Source organism: Haemorhous mexicanus, chromosome 5 (genome assembly GCF_027477595.1).
Source record: "Haemorhous mexicanus isolate bHaeMex1 chromosome 5, bHaeMex1.pri, whole genome shotgun sequence".
NCBI lineage: Eukaryota > Metazoa > Chordata > Aves > Passeriformes > Fringillidae > Haemorhous > Haemorhous mexicanus.
The window spans coordinates 25997237-26015920 of record NC_082345.1 but is presented as its reverse complement, the minus strand read 5'-3'; the positions used below and the strand labels follow the sequence as shown (position 1 = coordinate 26015920).

Below are 18684 nucleotides of genomic sequence, written 5' to 3'. Positions count from 1 at the left end.
CCCTGGTCATTGCAAGGACATTGGACTAGGTGACCCCTAAAGGTCCTTTCGAACCCAAACTGTAATTCTATGAGGCTTTGGAGCCTCTAAGGCCTCCCTACTTTTTACTATACAACTGCTCTCAGTTGCTGGAGGATTTTTCCTTATGGATTTTCAGTGGAAAGCTGGGAAAGTTGGCAACAGTTTGCTTGCTCTTGTTTCCCTCTCATTTCTTGCCCTGCACATTGCTGCCATTACCTGTCAAAGCATCAGGCTGAGTCAGATGTAGAAAATGAAATGAAAAACGCAGGGTGATGGATGGGTGGCAGCCAAAATGACTCTTTCTATCCACCCGTCCCCTAAAGCTGCGATAGTAGCTCAGAGGCTGTGCCTCATGACTTCATCCCTCCCTGCTGAGGGGCAATGGGAACATCATTATCAGCTGCTGATGAGTCCTGATTTGGAGCCAGCAGTGAAAATGTCCTCGGATGTAGGGCTCCTCCTCCGCCCCAAGGGTGACTCGAACCTGCTGGGAAGATGGAGGGAGAGCTGGAGGGGGGAGATGAGAAGAAAGAGGTGCAAATTCAGCCCTGTCTCTATGATGATGTCATGGCAACAAGTCAGGTGATCAGGGCAGACTTTGAAGGTCTCCAGCCCTTCTCTGTTGCTGCAGGCTCATGTCTGACTCTCTGAAAAATCTTTTGGTTAATATTTAATGCCAGCATTGAAGTGCTAAGGGTGGCAAATACCTCACCTAAGCCCCTTGACTTTGCTTTGCAATGGGATGCTAAATCAGGGTGAGGAGGTAGGATTGCAAATTTCTTTTTCTGGGAATGGGACTAACAGTCAGTAGGGTGACTTCAGCCCATAGGGTTCCTGTGCCCATCTGACTCCAGGACATGAGAAGGACGTTTCTGTCCCCTCCAGCCCAATTTGGAGCCGGTTTAGGGCACTAGAATGAGGTCTCCCTCTCTTCAGGGCTGGGTCTGGATTAATGAAACCTGTGGCCCTGCTCCGGGAGCCGAGCCATCATCCTTTGATTCGATCAGTTAGTACACGGAGCTGGTGTTTTGGTTGGTTGGTTGCTGTTTTTCTGAGCCATGACCTAATGATCCCATGTTCCAGCTACAGCCCCTCCTAGGGGCCTTCTGTCTGAAACGTGTGTCCGGACTGAATTCAGCAAACTTCCCGGAGCAAGACGCTGTGTTCCTCCACCCAGGGAAGCCATCTGCTTCTCACCACCAGCTCATTCTGCGGGGCTTCGAGCTCGCCAGCCGGGCTGGAAAGCTCTCCTCCTCCTCGCTTGCCCCGGCTCTCCTCGGCCATCTTGCCAGCAGAAGGCTGGGGAACGCGGGGCCGGCTGAATCTGGGGCGGTGATGGTGTCAGCCGGAGGCGGTTTCCAGGCAACTGTCGCGCCGTGGGACACGCGAGCCAAGAACACTGGGGACAGCGCGTTCCCAGCGCGCTGCCTGGGAGGGGACCGGGACACACACGGAAGGGGCCGGCACAGCACGGTGGGGAGAGGGTAGCGCAGGGATGGCAGCAGAGGAGGGGGTCTCCAGAATAGCCCACTCATCTCCCTCCTGCCCACTGATCATCAGACCGTCCCTGGCTGGGAGTGAGCATTTCCAAGCTGGCTGCTGGTGCATCTCGCGACAAGGAACAACTACATGATGTATGGAATTTCACATGCCTTCTGCATCCTTTGGAAGAGCAAAGAGAAAATAAGCATTGTGCCAGACTGTACCACAGCTCCCAGACTTATTGCAGGTGGTCCTGTGCTTGTCTGTCCCTTATCAAATACAAAGCTCCGTCCCTATGAGTAATGAACCATTTTTGTGTACGCATCCCAGCTCTGTGTCCCCGGGTGTCTCTGCAAAAGTGAATTTCTTGTAAAAAGAAATGCTCTTCCCTTCCACAAGCTGCCAGTCCTCCCCAGCACTTGGTGGGTCCCACTGCCCCTCTGTGCCAATGCCCAAGGCAGTATCGCCACTCCGGCTTGCCTGCCTCCCCTACCTGCTTTAGAGGCCCTGGGAACATCCTTGCCCCTGAAACTGACCTGCCTGGTAGCCCTTGCTCAGGCTGCCAGCCCAGCATTTCCCCTTGCAGCAATATGTGTGATACTCACATCCCCTTCATTTTATCCAGTTTCAGTGATTTTTTGAAAGGGCGTTTGCGTAGAACTGATTTTCAATGGATGACAGAGGGTGATAAAATTGATATGGCCGAGCAATGGGAAAAAAATCCTGGATTCTAAGAGTGCAGCTATGATGAACATGGGGAATGGGACTACGTAGTGCTTTCCAGGGTGTGTGCTGCAGAGGGGCAGAACCATTTTAATGCCCTGTATTCAAAGAAATGTTCTGCAGCCCTGTGCAGGGGACAGCACAGAAAGGCAGGACAGTGGGGAGTCGTTTGCAGCCATTGCTGTCCCTGAGCCAGCATTGCAGCTATTGATTTGGAACTTGCCCCATTCACTCTAACCTTGGCTGTGCCAGCTTGACCCTTATCAGCGCTGATAAACCCTGCCACAACCTCCTGTCCCATCCTGATGGTGTCACACTGTGAGGTGCTGTGGTGACAGATCTTTCCTGCCACTCAGCCTGTGCACCAGTTGGTCTTTTGCTGCGATGCTCTAAGTCCAGGAAACCTTTCTCCTATTTTTGCACAGAGGCTGCAGCCACACCAACATTTTTAACCCTGTGTTTGTGCCCATCCCTTGCTGAGTGTTTTGTATGAGGAAGGATGAGGTGGCGGCTGCAAATGCTGTTCCAGAGGAAACTTAAAATCAGCTTTCTCTTTCTTCTGTTCTTGGCCCTTCTTGTGCACCTGGTGATGGATTTTGCTCTCCCCACAACCCACAGGTCCTGTGGCTGCAATACTAAAGCATCAAAAGCTGTGGGTGTCCTGTCAGGCAGCCCCATGCCAGCCAGCCTCAAAAAGCTCAGCCTGCGAATCCTTCAGGATTTCAGTGGAAGCAACGGCTTCTTGGAGAAAAGCTCCCAGCCAGAGAGAGGGGGGCTGCACATAAGAACTGGAGAGCCAGGGATTCAACAGCAGCATGAAGAGGTGGACCAAGGTGCAAGGTGGACCAAGGGCTCAAAGCTGGCAGCACTCTTTGAGCATCCTCTTTACAACATCCCAGTGCCCGAGGTGACAGAGAAAGACAAGCTGTTTGTCGTCAACCCCACGGAGAAGTTCAGCCTGCACAGCAGCGGGAGTGATGAATGGTGAGGAGCAAGCTCAACCCTACCTTGCGTTTGGGGCATATGTGGGTTTCAGGGAACAAGCAGCAGGGACCAAACGTAGTTCCCTTCTGTAGATCAGCATCCTACCCTAGAGGGGCCCCCATTACTGAGCATGCTCTTCTCGTATCTCAAATCCTCTCCTAACCCTGAATTTTTGGGCTGCTACCCATAAGCTTGTAGCACACAGCAAAGCTAAAGGAGACTCTTGAATTATTCATTGTATTACGGATATCTATTAGGTGATCTCCTCAGCTCCTTCCCTTCCCCAATGCAGACCAGCCCTTAGTATCTCTCTCTTTATATGAGGAAGTCCCCACTCCAGATTTCTAACCAGTTTTATCTCCCTCTCAGCATGTTGGAAATGCAAAGCTTACAATTTAGGTTACCTCTAACCATGAGACCATTCCTGTCCTGCATTTTGCAGGATATTGCCTGACCTTGTCAGGCTCAGTTTTATGGTGAGCTCACTGCTGACAGCTGTCTATTTTTATCTTTGCACTACTAACCTCTAATTAGAAGGGAAGATATTAAAAGCTTTAGCATTGTAACACATAGCAGCTTCCTTACAGGAAGCACACCTTCCAAAAGTGGTCCCTGCTAGAACTGGGAGAGAATAAAAGCTGGTTTAAGAGCTGGTTTCCACAAATGGGCATTTGCCTTATCTCTGAGGACCACCTTGGGTCTGGTTTGATGAAATCAATGCACAGTCTATGTTTCCCTAGAGAGAGACATGGATTTGGGTTGCAGATGCCTTGGGCTAACTGTCCCATTGCAGTGCCAATGTCTGCTAGCACAGAGGTGGGGCAGATACCCCCAGGGGCTCCATTGAATGCCAGCAAACTGCAAATTTCTAGGATGCATAGAGGCAGGGATAGTGCTAACCCAAGCTTATCCCTCTGGGTAAACCCACCAAAGGGTAATGGGCTGTCTAGCATGGGAGCTCAGGTCAGTGCTGGGGATGGCTGGGAAGCCCATGCTTCTCCACCCTTCTTCAGTGTACACACGTGTGTCCCCAGTAATCACGTGGAGGAGTGTAGCAGACTGTACTCCTGGGAGCCAACCCCTTAGGGAAAAACAATGAGATGATCTGTTCCAGCAGGGAAATAAATGCATGGATGAGGGAAACAGGATCAACCAGGGATTTTCCCTGTGGGATGGAGGGAAGACACTGTGTCCAATCCAGCCACACTGGTGGGTCTTCCTGGCCAACAACTTTGGGTGGGATCTACCAGGTGCCAAGAGCCCCATGGAGGCCAAATGAGGAAGGGAGTTCTGCCACCATGAAACCTGGAACCAATCCAGGGCTTGCTCTGGCCTTTCTCCCCACCTCACCCTCCATGCACTGGCTCCCAGGAAGGGCCCGGGGACACGGGACCCATCCTGTCCCAACTAAAAGCTGTCATTGTTGTTGGGGTGGTGGTGGCTGTCGGGCTGCAGGGTCAGCAGCAGTAAAGCCGAGACGCTCCTCCCGACAGGGAAGACAGCCTATGACACCTACCCCACGTGGCTCAAATTCCACATCGGCATCAACCGCTATGAGCTGTACCCCCGCCGGGACCCCTTGCTGCCCAAGCTCCTCTGGGATTTGGCCACGCAAAGGATCGTCAGCTCGGGTACCACCTCCCTGCCTGCACCCCTGCCCACACCCTGCCCTGCTGCCTGCTGCCTGCCTCCCTCATCCCCATGTGCCTCCTTTCAGTCCAGAAGTCCGGCGGGACCCAGCTCAAGCTCATCATGACGTTCCCGAACTATGGGCAGGCCCTCTTCAAGCCTATGAAGTGAGTAGAGCCTGGGACAACCCTATACCTCACCCACACGGTCCTGTTAGGTAGCGAGAAGTGGCCAGGGGGGACCATGGAGGGAGAAATGGAGAAATGCTTCATGTGCTGCCTCGCTTCAGCACCTCCATCCCAAAACTGAGGCGAGCAGAATGGTCCCGTTTCCCTTGCCTTCCCTGGCGGTGCTTGCTGCAAACTGGATGCAGTTTGTGATGGGGTAGTGACCTCCAGTGGTGGAAAGAAGAAGGTGGTCCATGAGGACCATCCAGGAGCCTCCAGTCCATGAGGGCTTCCCCACCCCTTGAGTTGGGAGCCTGGATCGGGGGCTTGGAGCCACCCAACCTTCAGGAACTGACTGGAGGAGACTGGGTTTGCCTGTGTCTCCACTGTCACAAGGAAACACAAGGTGAGTGGTGGTTTGGAACTTATCCCATGCTTGGTGTGACCCCACCCATGATGATTGCCCCCACTGCCCCCTCTCTCTCCAGGCAGACCCGGGACCAGGAGACCTCCATTGATTTCTTCTACTTCTCAGACTTTGAGCGGCACAATGCAGAGATTGCAGCCTTCCACCTGGACAGGTAAGCATAAGCTTTGCTCCTGCCCTCCCATGCTGACAAAGCACCAGAGAAACTCCTCCTTCATCCCACCTCTCGCTCCTCAGTTGTGAGGGATACCTGTGTCTCCTGTCAGTTTTAATAACTAGCTGTTATTGAACCAGCTGAGGTCAGTAAGGAGTAGTTCCAAGTTCCGTGTTTCAGGATCCTGGATTTCCGGCGAATCCCCCCAGTTTCTGGCCGTTTGGTCAACATAACAAAGGAAATTCGGGATATCACCACAGACAAGAAACTGGCCAAGACTTTCTTCATCTCCCCAGGTGAGCTTTCATGCTCTCCATCTGCTCCTGTGGACACCTGGATGGAGCTCTCCTGGTGCTGGCTGCCGCTGCCCTGGCTCCCCCCACACTCAGACAAGCTATCCCACTGGGGACTGTTCCAGCTCCCATGGGTACCCTGCCACAGCCTTTTGCTCCTCATAGCCTCCCTTGCCATTGCTTTGCTGGCGGCACATCACCAGAGTGCATGGAGCATCCTTCCCTGGCTGTTTGCTGGACCACTCTGCCTGGGGGTGCCTTCCTTCTCTTTGTCAACCTTTGTTTTGTCCCCTGGCCAGCGGGTAACGTCTGCTTCTACGGGGAGTGCTCCTACTACTGCTCCACTGAGCACGCCCTCTGTGGCAAACCGGATCGGCTGGAGGGCTCCATGGCTGCCCTGCTCCCTGACAAGACCCTGGCCAAGCGCCGCTCCTGGCGCAGCCCCTGGCGCCGCTCCTACCACAAGAGCAAGAAGGCTGAGTGAGACGGGGCATGGGGGGTGTGGGGACAGGGGCCAGCAGAGCCATGGGGTGGGAGGGGGCTTTTCCACAGCCGCTCTCATGGCCCCATTGCCCTCCCTGGCCTCTGCCACCAGGTGGGAGCTGAACCCCAACTACTGCGCTCAGGTGCGAGAGATACCGCCCTACGACAGGGGCCATCGCCTCCTCGACCTCATCGACATGGCCATCCTCGATTTCCTCATGGGTGAGCTCCTCCGTGCCTGTGCTTTGGGCTCTGGGGGTCCCTCAGGACCTAGAGGCCCAAATGGTTCCGTGTCCCATTGTACAATGCCCTGCGAGATTTGTTGGCCAAACTGTTGTTCAGGCTGCAGTGAGCCACAGTCTTACAATGAGAGCACAGGGCTGTGCCAGTAGGGCATTTCCCAGGCAGAAGTTGAAAGTCAAGAGATTCCAGGGAGATCCCAGCTGAATACCCTGGGCATGAGAAGCACTTTCTGGCACACTCTCACATGCAGCCCCTGGAGAGCCAGAGGTAGAGATAATGCTGCCCAGGGCTCTTGTTGCCTCTCATGTCCCTGGGCCACTTCTTTCTCCCTGCACTGTCCCCTCACCAGCATCGGACTGGGAGAGTTTCCCACCTCCTCATTCCTGACCACCCAGCCATGCCTTTGCCATTACTTCTGCTCCATTTGCCACTGTTGTCCCTCTGTGGGGCTGCTGGGATGAGAAGGAGAGGCCGTGGGATCTCTGCTCAGTTCCCCTGCACAGCCATGGCCACCAGATGGACATGTTAGAGGTGCCTCCAACCCTTTTCCCTGGGCTCTGGGTTTCAGAAGAGTGCTCCGTGTCTTTGCTCCCATCTTCCAGCCCATAACCTGATGCCAAATTTCTTGGCCCGCCACAGGCAACATGGACCGGCACCACTATGAGACCTTTGAAAAATTTGGGAATGACACTTTCCTGCTCCACCTGGACAATGGTCGCGGGTAAAGCTGGGGAGTAAGGGGGAGCAATCACAGCAAAGGGGTGGGGGGAGACCTCCAGTCTTGCTGAAATGCCACCCTGACACATCCTTATGGGCTTCTCCCCACCCCCAGCTTCGGCACACACTCACGCGATGAACCGTCCATCCTGGCCCCTCTCCAGCAATGCTGCAGGTAAGGGGCTGCCCCCACCCTGTATCATCTGCTGGGGACAGGCTCCTCCTATAGGAGAGAGGTCTCTCTCCTCTCTCCTCATCTCTGGCAGCATCAAGAAGTCGACTTACCTGCGGCTGCAGCTTCTGGCCACCCAGCCCTACCGCCTGAGTGATGTGCTGCGGGAGGCGCTGGCTGCAGATCCGCTGGCCCCCGTCCTGGCTGAGCCCCACCTGCAGGCACTGGACCGGCGCCTGGGGAAGGTGCTGGTGGTGGTGGGACACTGCCTGGCCAGGGCAGGCCACCAGGAAAAGGTGCTGGTGGATGATGTGGGGTCGTGGGTGTGATGGGGGCTGGGTACCCTGCTGGATTGGGCTGTTTTGGTGTGCTGCCGAGGGTCATGTGGGGATCGATGCACAGCTCTGATTCTGTGTAGCTCAGCTTTTGGTGGTGCCAGAGCTGGTGGCATGATGAACCAAGAAAGCAGGTTGTAAGGATTGGTGGGACGGGGAGGGAATTTAAATAAAAAGGTTGGCCTGGTGGAGAAGACACGAGCTGTGATCTTCCCCACCAAGGCTGCTTTCCCAGACTTGGCCTGTCCTTGCGTGCCTGGACGTGTCGCTTCAGCCCTCCAAAGCCTTTTAGGAAAGGGTAGGGATTTTTCCTGCCTTTCCCCAGTAAGAACTGCCAAACTGGAACAGCTGGCCCCACGCCTTCTGCCCCACCTCCACCCCCAGCACGGTGATGCCCTGGTGACCCCCAAAAAGAGAGCTGACACTCCCCACTGCTGCTGTGGGGAAAATGAGGCAGAAGCTCCCAGCCACACACCACTTATCTTTGCCCCAGTCTTCCCACACCCACTCAAAAACTCCCATGGCTCTGACATCACCACCTCCTCCACAAGACCAGGGATGCAGCAAGGACAAACCCCACTCCCCTGAGAACATCCTCCCAAATCCCCCAGGAACCACCACTGACTCCCTTCACACCCAAAAAAGTGGCTCCTGAGGAGGGGATGGATTGACCCTGGGCTGTGCACCCTACTTAGTGCCTGGTGGCTCAGCACCCAGCTTATCCCCTGAGCCTCCCAGGGGGTTAATCCATGCAGGGTTACGTCAGCTGGAGCAGGTGCCATTGTGACAGCCACTGCCAGTGTACCCAGGTTGGGACACGGGATTGCCATCTGCACGGCCAGAGATAAAGTTGCCACTGGCAGGCGAGGGGGGAGATGTCCTCTGTCCCAGCCAGACACTTGCAAAGGGATGGGAAGCCACGGGAGAGGGTGAAAAAGGGCAGCTGGCACAGTGGGAGATGGAGCTGGAAAAGCTAGGCAGAGATTTTGGCTGGAATAAAAAATGGGCTCAAAAGGCAGGGAAAAAAAAAAAAGAAAAGGGAGACAAAGAGGATCTGTCTGCGTTACACAACGGGGATGGGGACGCTGAATCGGGGTTTGTTGCGGTGTGCCCCCCCAGTGCTGACAGCACGTCCTCCCTGCCACTGCCCTGGCTCGTGCCCCAAAGCCCAGCACACGGAGGAAAAGGTTTCAGGGCTGTTTTGCAATAGGTTACTTCCTTTCTGCCAGCTTCGTAGTTTTTTAACTCTTTCTATAAATACCTTTATGCCTCATATCCAAGGCCGGGGGGACCATTCCTGCCCACAGAAATAGTCTAAACAACCGCGTCCACACACAGGTGGCCAGTTGCCCTGACTCTCAGAGCTCCCCGAGCAAATCTTTTTCCGAGGCGCTGTCAGATTTGAAACGCGAGGTGTTTGCGTGTTGGGGAATAGGTGGGGGGGTGGGGGGGCTGTTTTTTTTCAGCCTGGTGAGTTTGCACAAGGTCCGTTCAAGGTCCCGTGGGAGCAGCCCGGTTTGGCTCGCACACCCCCTGACAAGCCTGCCCAGCCGCCCGTGGGGAAGAGCGGTGGCAGCGGGGTGTCTGCGGCCGGCGGCCCGGGGAGCAGCAGAACACGCCTGCCCAGTCGAGGCGGCGTGGGCACACGGGTGTCGAGCAGGGCTGCCCACGCCCCAGGGACAGGTTCGGCCGTGTCGCCGTAACGGGTGGTGCGTGGGGTGCGGGGATTTCTCACCCCATCACAACCAGCCACCCCAGAAAAGCCCAAACGGGGCTGGGGTGCAACCCTGCACCTGGGAGCTCCCATTTTGGGCTGGCATCACCCACGCCCTTGGCTGGCAGCGTGGGCTGACTGCTGCCCGTGCTGGGCATGGCGGAGGAGCCCCAGGGCTGAGATGTTTGGGGACCAGGTCCCCGTGGGCAGCAGAGTGTGGATGGGCCCTCATAATCGGCCCCCCCAAAATGATGAAAATAAAAGAAAATGAAATAAAAATAATATGCCTGTGGCGGTGATAATAATAAAGAGCAATAGCGATGATGATAAAGAAGAGGTCCCCAGAGGCCGGGGGAGCGGTGGCTGCCCCCCTCTCCGCGGCGGCGGGCGGGGCGGGGCGGCGGCGGCGGGGGTGTCCGGGGGGAGGGCGGGAGGCGGGTGCTGCCTTCCCCCGCAAAACAAAAGGGAGCGGCGGCGGCGGCGGCGAGAGCGGCCGGGAAGGACGGAGGGGATCGTTCTCCGCTGCGCGGCACTGGCCGGTAGGTTTGCGAGGGGGACGGCGCGGCCGGAGCAAAGCCGGGCGGGCCGGCTTCGTACCGGGCCTCGGGGGATAATGTGGGGCCGGAGGCGAGGAGGGGCCGGGGACAGCCGCTCCACGCGCGGGGAAAGGAGACGAAGGGGTTTTTCGGCATGTACGGGGGGGGCGGCTCCATCCCGGGACACCCCACGGCCGCCAGCTCTGAACGGCGTTCGGTGTGCGCCGGGACCCCCGCCACAGAGGCGGGGTCCCCGCCAGTGGGATCCCGCTGGGTGCGTCCCTCCAGGGACCCTGCTACTGACACTTCCCTCTCTCGCCCGCCCTGTCCCCACCCCCAGGTGAGCCGAGCTCCCCTCCGTGCTGCCGCCATGTCCCGCCGCAGCCAGCGCCTTGTCACCAGCCGCTATTACCCCGGGGACGATGATGCCACAACCAGCAGCAGCAGCACATCTCTGCTGGGTGGGACTCAGCTCCCCTTCAAGGAGACCACCGGCAGGTTAGTGGGGGGCACGACTGGGGGCTTCCCCCTGCCCAAATCTGACACGGGCGGGGCATTCCATCCCACACCAGGGACCGGGCATCTTCCTGCGCGGGCTGTGGGGATAGCTTGCAAAAGGAGCATGACGGTGAGCCCGAGGCGTTCCGGCATGGCCGCCTCGGCACTGGCCGTGCCCCTGCCCCGGCCCAAGCCCCGCGCTCCCAGCGCAGGCACCTCTGCGTCCCCGCGGGCCCGGCACAGGAGCCCGCCGTGGGTGGCCGGGTGCCAGCTCCCAGCCGCAGCTGGATGGCGAGAGGGAGGAGGGAGGGAGGGAGGAGGGAGGTGCGCTGCGAGTGCCGGCCGGAAAACCGCAGCGGTGCGAGCGGAAGCGATGCCCGGGACGGGCGAGAGGCCTCTGCAAAACAGAGGTTGCAGCCTCCGAAAGCTGCCGCCATCCGGCGTGGAGGGGAGTGATGCTGGTCGAGGGATTGGGGTGAATTCCCCATTTCCCCCCATGAGTACACTCTGACCCACCCCCCCACCTTGTAACCACACATGTCTGATGAGCCTGTTCTCGCCTCCCGCAGGACGATCAGGAGGAAATCGAGTAGCACAAAGCGCCTCTCTCCCGCCCCCAGCACCCAAACCTCCTACTATAGCGAGTCTATGATGAGCGAGTCCTACCTGGGGGGCAGCCGGGGCCTTGCTGCCCTGGGTAGCTCCATGCTGGATGATGACCTAGACAGCAGCACTTACTGGGGTGAGCTCTCCCACTCTCCTAGGGCAGCTGGGGACCTCCCTGGGCACTGGAGAGTGTTGGGGCAGCTGCCCAGACTGGGTGATTGGGCTGCCCCTTGTGGAAGTGATGGTGGGTGATTTCTCAGTGGAACTCTGTGTTTTGGGGCAGGTGGAGAGCTCTCCACCAGGAGGAGAAGAGGCACAGGGGACACTGAGTCCAGTAAGATCAATGGGGTGCTGGAGAGCAAAACGTACGACACCTACACATCTTCATCCGGGTACTCCTCAGAGGATGACTACGCTGGTAGGGATGCACTAGTCTGTCTGTAGTGGCAGCAATGCAGGGGAGGCATCCCCAGGGGGACCAGCCCAGGGCCTTGCATGTACCCAGTGTGCTGTCAGTCCCCACTAGATGCCACCCCCAGTGCAAAGCCTTTGCTGTGGGCAATGCACTGAGATGCTGTCTGCATTGGTGGCTTGCTGCTTCCTTTCCAGGTCACTATTACTCAGGCCAGAGTAGCTCCGGGTCAGGTCTGAGAACTGCAGCCTCCCGGGTGGGCTCCTTCCTCTGGCAGGTGTTCACCTCCCCAGGTGAGTGGAGGGCTGGCAGGGGCACGTCCAGCAACAGTGTTCCTGCCAGTCAGCATCTCTACTCTCCAGGTACTGTGTGTGCTATTCCCTGTTTGGGTGGAGGGGTTTTATCCCCTTGTGGTGCCACCCTTGGGCATGGAGGGGACATCTGTCAGGGTGTCCCTTCCTCCTTCTGAAGCTTGTTTTTTCTCCTGGCAGCTCGGTTCATGGGGTGGCTGTTCTCAGGCCTGGCAGGGGCCTGGCGCCGCCTCACCGGCACAGCTTCCCACCTAGACAGCGTCCCCTTCTCCAGGTGAGTGTGCTGGAGGGGATACCAGGATGGGGTGAGCGTGGGAAAAACCTGCAGGACCCTGGAAAGGGGGAGGCACACTGGGGGTGGTGGGTGTTTTTGCTTTCCCTCTTGCCCCCATCCAAAGGTGATGGAAGGTGGCTGCGATGCTACAGGCACCTCTCTCTTCTCCATGCTCCAGGCGCTACCCACGTCTGAAGAGGTCCCTGCTGCTGCTGCTGCTCCTCCTGCTCCTCGCTGCTGCCGCCTACGGTGAGCCACCTCCCTTGATGTGCTGTCCTGAGATCTGGGACAGTGTAGAGCATCCCACTGCCATAGCTGGGGGATGGGCTGGCCTGGAGCTCAGTGTTCATGGTAACCTGGTAACCTGGTCCATCTGCATCCCCGTGCCAGTGTCTCCTGGTGATACCTGGAGATGCTGATGGCTGAGCCTCTGCATGTCCACCCTGTCCAGTACTGTGGCCCATTACCAGCCTGTGGTTTTGAACATCTCATCCTTCTGTGCTCAGGAGCTTGGTACTTCTACCCGTACGGGCTGTCGACAGTCAGCCTGCCTTCCTTCCCATGGTGGGGAGCTGGAAAGCTTTCCTCCTCCTCTGACGTTCCTGGGGCAGGAGATCTGACCACGCTGGACCAGGTAAACTTCAGCAAAGGCATGATGGTGGCCCAGGTGGGATGAGTGCCTTGCAGGGGAAGCTGGGACGGTGTGATCCATGGCTGAGCAATTGCTTCCAGGGTGTGAGGAATGGTGGAGAACGGTGCGGATGATGGCTCCACACTGGCTTCCCTAGCTTGTGGCCATCTCACTCTTGGGATGTCCCTGGGATGGAGCAGGGGGAACATCTGCCTTCTCCTGGGAGGCAGCAGATGAATAAGATGCCACTGACTCTGGGAATGGGTGGTCAGGGTCCCCTTTCACAGGGGTCTTGTGGGGCAGGTACTTCCTTGGGGGGCTGCACCACACCCTGTTTTTGTCACTGCAGGGGGGACACCGACTCCTGGCTCGCTTTCAGTCCCTGGAGAAGCGCTTTGAGGCACTGGAGGCCGAGCTGTCACGGTGGGAGCTGCGTCGTGGGGCGGCAGCAGTGACAGCAGGGGGAGAGTCGCCCCCGGGGGACATCCTTGCACTGCTGGAGGGGCTGGTGAGCCGCCGGGACGCGGGGCTGAAGGAGCATCTCCGCACTGACATGGCCAACCAGCTCCAGGTGAGTGACACGGGGACTGCAGGGAGATGGGGGTGGCCAGGGCTAGGCTCTGACATTCCACCCTGTTCTTCATCCTTCAGGGCGAGCTGGATGTGCTCCGAGCCCAGGTGCAGAGGGATTTAGACGGGCGCCTGGGCAAGATGGCACAAGCTTCCCGGGTAAGCGGAGGAGCGTGTGGTGGTACCTGGATGGGACACCCTCAGCAGTGGTGTCACGCGTCTCACCCCTTCCCCTTTTCCTGGCAGGAGATGGAAGCGCGCTTGCTGGAGCTGAACGCAGAGTGGCAGAGGTAACACTGGCTGTGGGGCAGGGCCATGGCTCTGTTAGGGGCAGGCAGGTAGTTGGGTGAATTCCCCTCAGCCTGGCTTAGGAGGGATTTGCAGGCCTGGCTGGGGACAAAGGAGAGATCAAGAGGAGTCTGGGGGGGAGAGGAAGGAAGGATACATATGTGAGTGTCTGTGGGAGCCAGCACTGTGCCCTGCTGGCCAAAATGACCAGTGGTATCCTAGGATGCATTAGGAAGGGCATTGTCAGTAGGTTGAGGGAGGCGATCTTGTCCCTCTGCTCAGCCCTAGTGAGGCCACCTCTGGAGTGCTGTATCCAGTTCTGGGCTCCTCAGCAGTACAGGCGAGCCATGGAGCTCCTGGAGTGGGTCCAGCAGAGGGCTACAGTGATGATGGAGAGACTGGGGAATCTCTCTTATGAAGAAGGGCTGAAGGAGCTGGGCCTGCTCAGTCTTGAAAAGAGACAACTGAGAGGGGACCTCATCGGTGTCGTGGCTGAAGGGAAAGTGACAAGAGGTTGGAGCCAGGCTCTGCTCAGTGTGCCAAGCAATAGGGCGAGAGTCAATGGGCAGAAACTGATGCACAGGAAGTTCCACCTGAATATGAGGAATAACTCCTTTACTGTGCAGTGACCACACACTGGAGCAGATTAGAGGTTGTGGAGTCTGCCTCACTGGAGATAGTCCAGAACTGTCTGGATGCAGTCCTGTGCCATGTGCTCTGGGATGACCCTGCTAGGGCAGGGAGGTTGGACCAAATGACCCGCTGTGGTCTGTTCCAGCCTGACCCATTCTGCCATTCTGTGGCTGGCAGAAGAGCTCCAAGAGCAATGGCAGCAATGACCTTTGCCACTGTCACTCTGCATCACTGTGAATGTGGTCCTTCAGCTGAGGGGTGAGCTGAGGGTGCTTTCCCATGGGATGCAGTAGAAGAGGTCACTGCCACTGGGATTAAAACTGGGTCTGGAGATGGGGTTGAGCGTAGGTGATATGGGATGAGCCTCTTCCTCCAGTTTGCAGAGGGGAACTGGGCCTATTGGCACAAGGTTTTGTTACCTTTCTCTTGGCACAGCTCGGTGCAGGAGAGCCTGCGAGGGACCTTCCAGCAGGAGGTGGGCAAGCTGGAGCAGGAGGTGGCAGTGCTGAGGAGGGAGCTGGCAAGCCTCAAGTCAGACCAGGAGGTGATGGGGAAGCACGTGAAGGGGATACTGGAGCAGCTGAAGACAGTGCGGACTGATGTGAGTCCCCGGTCCCCAGCCCGTTTGGCAGAAAGGCAAGCAAGGGTCCCTGCTCCAGGCTGAGCTCTGCCCACACTGTTCCAGGTGGAAGCGCAGTTCCCAGTGTGGATCAGTAGGTTCCTGTCACAGTCCCAGCAGGATGGTGCTGCTGCCTTCATCCTCCAGCGGGAAGACTTGCAAGCAGAGCTCCAGGCTCTGGAGCACAAGATCCTTGCAAAAGTCCTGGAGGACCGGAGACTGTCAGCACGGGATGCTCAGGCTGGTATTGGAGTGGCCCTGCGGCAAGGAGGGGCTGCAGGAGTGACAGAGGAGGTGAGTACTGGCCTGAGCCCCAGGGACATGAGGTGACCACAGGGTTGGGGACTGTGCCCCACTTTGTGTGTGCAGGGGGCTGGCATGTGTGCCTGGCAGATGGCAGAGGCATTGGGACAGCCCCCACAGCTGGGATATTGATCCTGGGCTCACAGGATGCAAGAGCACCCTTGAAACTCCTTCTCTGCCACTCCCTTCTCAGTTTGTGCTTGCTCCGTGCTCTGGAAAGGGTCACAGGTGCTGATACCTGCAGCTCTGCAAGGCTCTTACTTGTCGCTGTTGTATTGAGGACGGGTGAATAAAGCGACATGACTCCTGTGTTTTCTCAGGAGGCAAAAGCCAAGTTTATTAGAAACCACAAATTCTTTTTATAGAGAGTTATGATAAAGGTGGACCTGATTGGTCCTTAATATCTCTCACACCCTTGGGTAGTTAGGAACAATACCCTTCTTGTAAACATCCTACAATTAACAACATGGTCATAACACCAGCTGCAGGATTGTTTTAATTCTTTCTCTGAACTTTCTCAAAACTTCCCAGAGAAAGTTTATCAGACTTTATTCTCTGACCAGTTCTCAGCATTCACACTTACTATCTTAAAATCCAAGCTTCTGCTCATGCATCCTTCACCCAGAATGTGGGAGAGGTGCCATCAGGGCTTCCATGGGTGGAGCATCTTGCTTATCCCCATTCTTCAGCAGTACTGCGGAGTTGTTTGGTACAAAGCATTTCAACAGAATTGACACCAAGGGGAAAAAATGAGCCTGCTTGCTTTGGAAAGAGTTGCTGGCAATTCCCTGTGGAGGTAGTGGAGGGAGGGATCAAGCTGGGATTAGCAGTCCCCATAGTCTGTGTGAGCTTTATGCACCCCATTAAATTTAGACCCGAAGTGGTGCTGCAGGGCCCTAGCTCCTTAGGCTGCCTTTGGCTCCAGATGGATGCTCCAGCCATCTCCTCCTTTTCTGGATAGAGAGAGCTCCCATCAGTCCTGTAGGATGGGGCAGGAGGGACCAGCTGATGATTCTTGGTGGTCTGTCAGGTTGTGCCTGGTGCTACCTCTTCTCCCCCTGGGCCAGCCCCTCCTGGGGACAGGCGAGTGCAGCGTGCCTGGGTGCTGCCCCTTCGCTGCGCAGCTCCTCTCCCCTGGGGTATTTTTAGCAACCTCTGACAAGGTTTCCCAGCCAAATGCACGTTCTCTTATTTTTGCCGCGGTGATTCATCCCCTGGCTGTTCTATCCCGTGGCTTTTTTGCGGGAAGGTCCTTGCACCCTGTGTCCCTGCAGGGGCAGGCAGGTGGGGGGCAGGATGCCTGCCCCGGTTTGTCACCCTCCTGTGCCCTCTGCTCCCACTGCAGCAAGTGCATCTCATTGTGGGCCAAGCCCTGAAGCGCTACAGCGAGGACCGTGTGGGGATGGTTGACTATGCCCTCGAGTCAGCAGGTAGGTGGTCAGGACGAGCCAGCTGTCCTGGGGAGGTGACCACAGGGGCTGGCCTGCAGCTCACCTGCTGCTGTCCCCTCATGCCAGGGGCCAGCGTCATCAACACTCGCTGCTCAGAGACCTACGAGACGCGGACGGCGCTGCTGAGCTTGTTCGGCATCCCCCTGTGGTACCACTCGCAGTCCCCTCGTGTCATCCTGCAGGTGGGCGCAGAGTGGGAGGCTGGGATGCTTCTCGTGGGGCTTTTACTGGGCCTTGGCTGTTGCTCCAAGCCAGCAGCCAAGCTGGTGGGAGAAAAAGGACTCTGATGGTGGTAACATTGCTGGCATCTCACTTCCATGCTCATAGCCCGACGTCAACCCTGGGAACTGCTGGGCGTTTCGTGGCTCCCAGGGCTTTGCTGTCATCCGCCTCTCTGGCATTATCCGCCCCACGGCCGTGACGCTGGAGCACATCCCGAAAGCTCTCTCACCGCAGGGGACCATCCCCAGTGCCCCCAAGGACTTTGCTGTCTATGTGAGTGCCCTCACCCAGAGCTTAGGGGGGGGCGGGGAACGCAGTGGGAGGGTGCTGGAAGGGATGGCTAACAAACCCTGTGCTTGGCTGTGGGCTGCTCTGGGGGTGTTGTTCTTACCCTGAAGAAGAGGAAGAAGCAATACTGGTGGGGAGAGGGGCAGCACCGGGTTTCAGAAAGAGTTTGGGGGGACACAGGGGCAAAGGGGCTTGAGTAGGTGTAACTTCTGGTCTTCCCCCCTTTCATCCTTCCCCACTGGTCCCTGTTCCCATTTGTCTATTTTGACCTGGAAGAGCAGGAGTGGGGGCCAAGCACGCTTGCGTCTCCCTCTCCCTCTTCTGCCCCGGATGTGTGCGTCACCTCTGATCTCCCTCTCTGATGACCCCTGGTTCTCCCTTTCTGCCTCCCTACCCTTCCATAGGGCTTAAAGGAAGAAGGAGAGGAGGAGGGCCTTCTCCTTGGACAGTTCACCTACAACCACGATGGCGACCCCATCCAAACATTTTATTTGGAGGTAAATGCTTTGCCCCTGGACCACCTGACCCCTGAGAAGAAAATGGGGCCTCTGGGGTCTCTGAGCTGCAAAGAACCCTCAAGGTCTCAGGTTTTTCTTTTCCCTCCTCCCCAAGGGTGACTCCATGGGCACATACCAGCTGGTGGAGCTCCGGGTGCTGAGCAACTGGGGCCACCCCGAATACACCTGCATCTACCGCTTCCGTGTGCACGGGGAGCCAGCGCACTGACCCCGGCCCACGCGGGATGAGGATGCTGCCGGGCTGGCAGCAGGAGGGGATGCGTCTGCTTCACTGCTTCGCACCTAGAAATCCTGGCACGTGCCGGCAGCTGCCCCTGGAAGCTGCTCCCCCGGGGGGAGGAGAAGAGCTGGTGTTGAAGGGGTGAGGCTTTCACTCTTCCAAGGACCGGTGTGGTGAGGCAAGAGCATCTCACGTGGGTCCTAGCGCAGCCTGGCTTGTTTTCAGTGCATATGGGACATTTTAACTTTTTAAGCTAACTTTGTATCGGGTTTGCGCTGCCCCTCTTCCCTGTTGTCCCACTCCTTTCTAGCATGGCCAGGGCTTGGGAAAGGGGTGTGTCATTTTGTGATGTGCTTCATGTGATCGGAGTGTGGGACCACGGTGCCTGACTCGGTGCTGCCAGAGTAGATGGGAGCCACTGGTCGTGGCCACCAAGTCCCCTCCACACAGGGTCACTTCTCTTGCCTTGGTGTTGGTTTGGGTAAAGATCTCTAGCCCTCCAAAGCTGGGCTGGCAGAGAGGAAATTAGACAGTATTAATTAAGTGTTAACATAAAACTAATGGTTTGGGGCAGCGGGAGGAGAGGCGTGTGGCACATGTGTGTGGCAGAGCCCACCTTGGTGCTGCCATCCATCCACTCAAGCCCTGCTGCTGACAGTAGCTGAGTTGGGTCTTACTGATGCTGTTGGCCTCCCTGGCTGGCTGCCTCCCCAGTGTTAAGCTTGGTGATGCTATTGAAAATTCCTGTTGCCTGCTTTTC

General features: G+C 57.2%; 2 protein-coding genes across 2 annotated transcripts; both read left to right on the top strand.

Moving 5' to 3' along the window:
* The first annotated feature begins 2191 nt into the window (after positions 1 to 2191).
* LOC132327335 (extracellular serine/threonine protein kinase FAM20C-like) lies at positions 2192 to 8003 on the top strand. The gene is made up of 10 exons (XM_059846458.1): positions 2192 to 3210; positions 4666 to 4841; positions 4928 to 5006; positions 5495 to 5587; positions 5768 to 5883; positions 6180 to 6360; positions 6476 to 6585; positions 7246 to 7327; positions 7439 to 7498; positions 7590 to 8003. Exons 1-10 carry the CDS (start codon positions 2726 to 2728, stop codon positions 7822 to 7824), a joined length of 1617 nt encoding a protein of 538 aa, XP_059702441.1. The 5' UTR covers positions 2192 to 2725; the 3' UTR covers positions 7825 to 8003.
* A 1975-nt stretch (positions 8004 to 9978) lies between these two features.
* SUN2 (Sad1 and UNC84 domain containing 2) lies at positions 9979 to 18684 on the top strand. Its single transcript, XM_059846455.1, has 18 exons — positions 9979 to 10083; positions 10421 to 10578; positions 11148 to 11320; positions 11468 to 11602; positions 11794 to 11889; positions 12088 to 12181; positions 12360 to 12430; positions 12688 to 12815; positions 13162 to 13383; positions 13464 to 13541; positions 13629 to 13672; positions 14739 to 14904; positions 14989 to 15216; positions 16571 to 16655; positions 16743 to 16858; positions 17004 to 17171; positions 17591 to 17683; positions 17799 to 18684. Exons 2-18 carry the CDS (start codon positions 10451 to 10453, stop codon positions 17910 to 17912), a joined length of 2139 nt encoding a protein of 712 aa, XP_059702438.1. The 5' UTR covers positions 9979 to 10083; positions 10421 to 10450; the 3' UTR covers positions 17913 to 18684.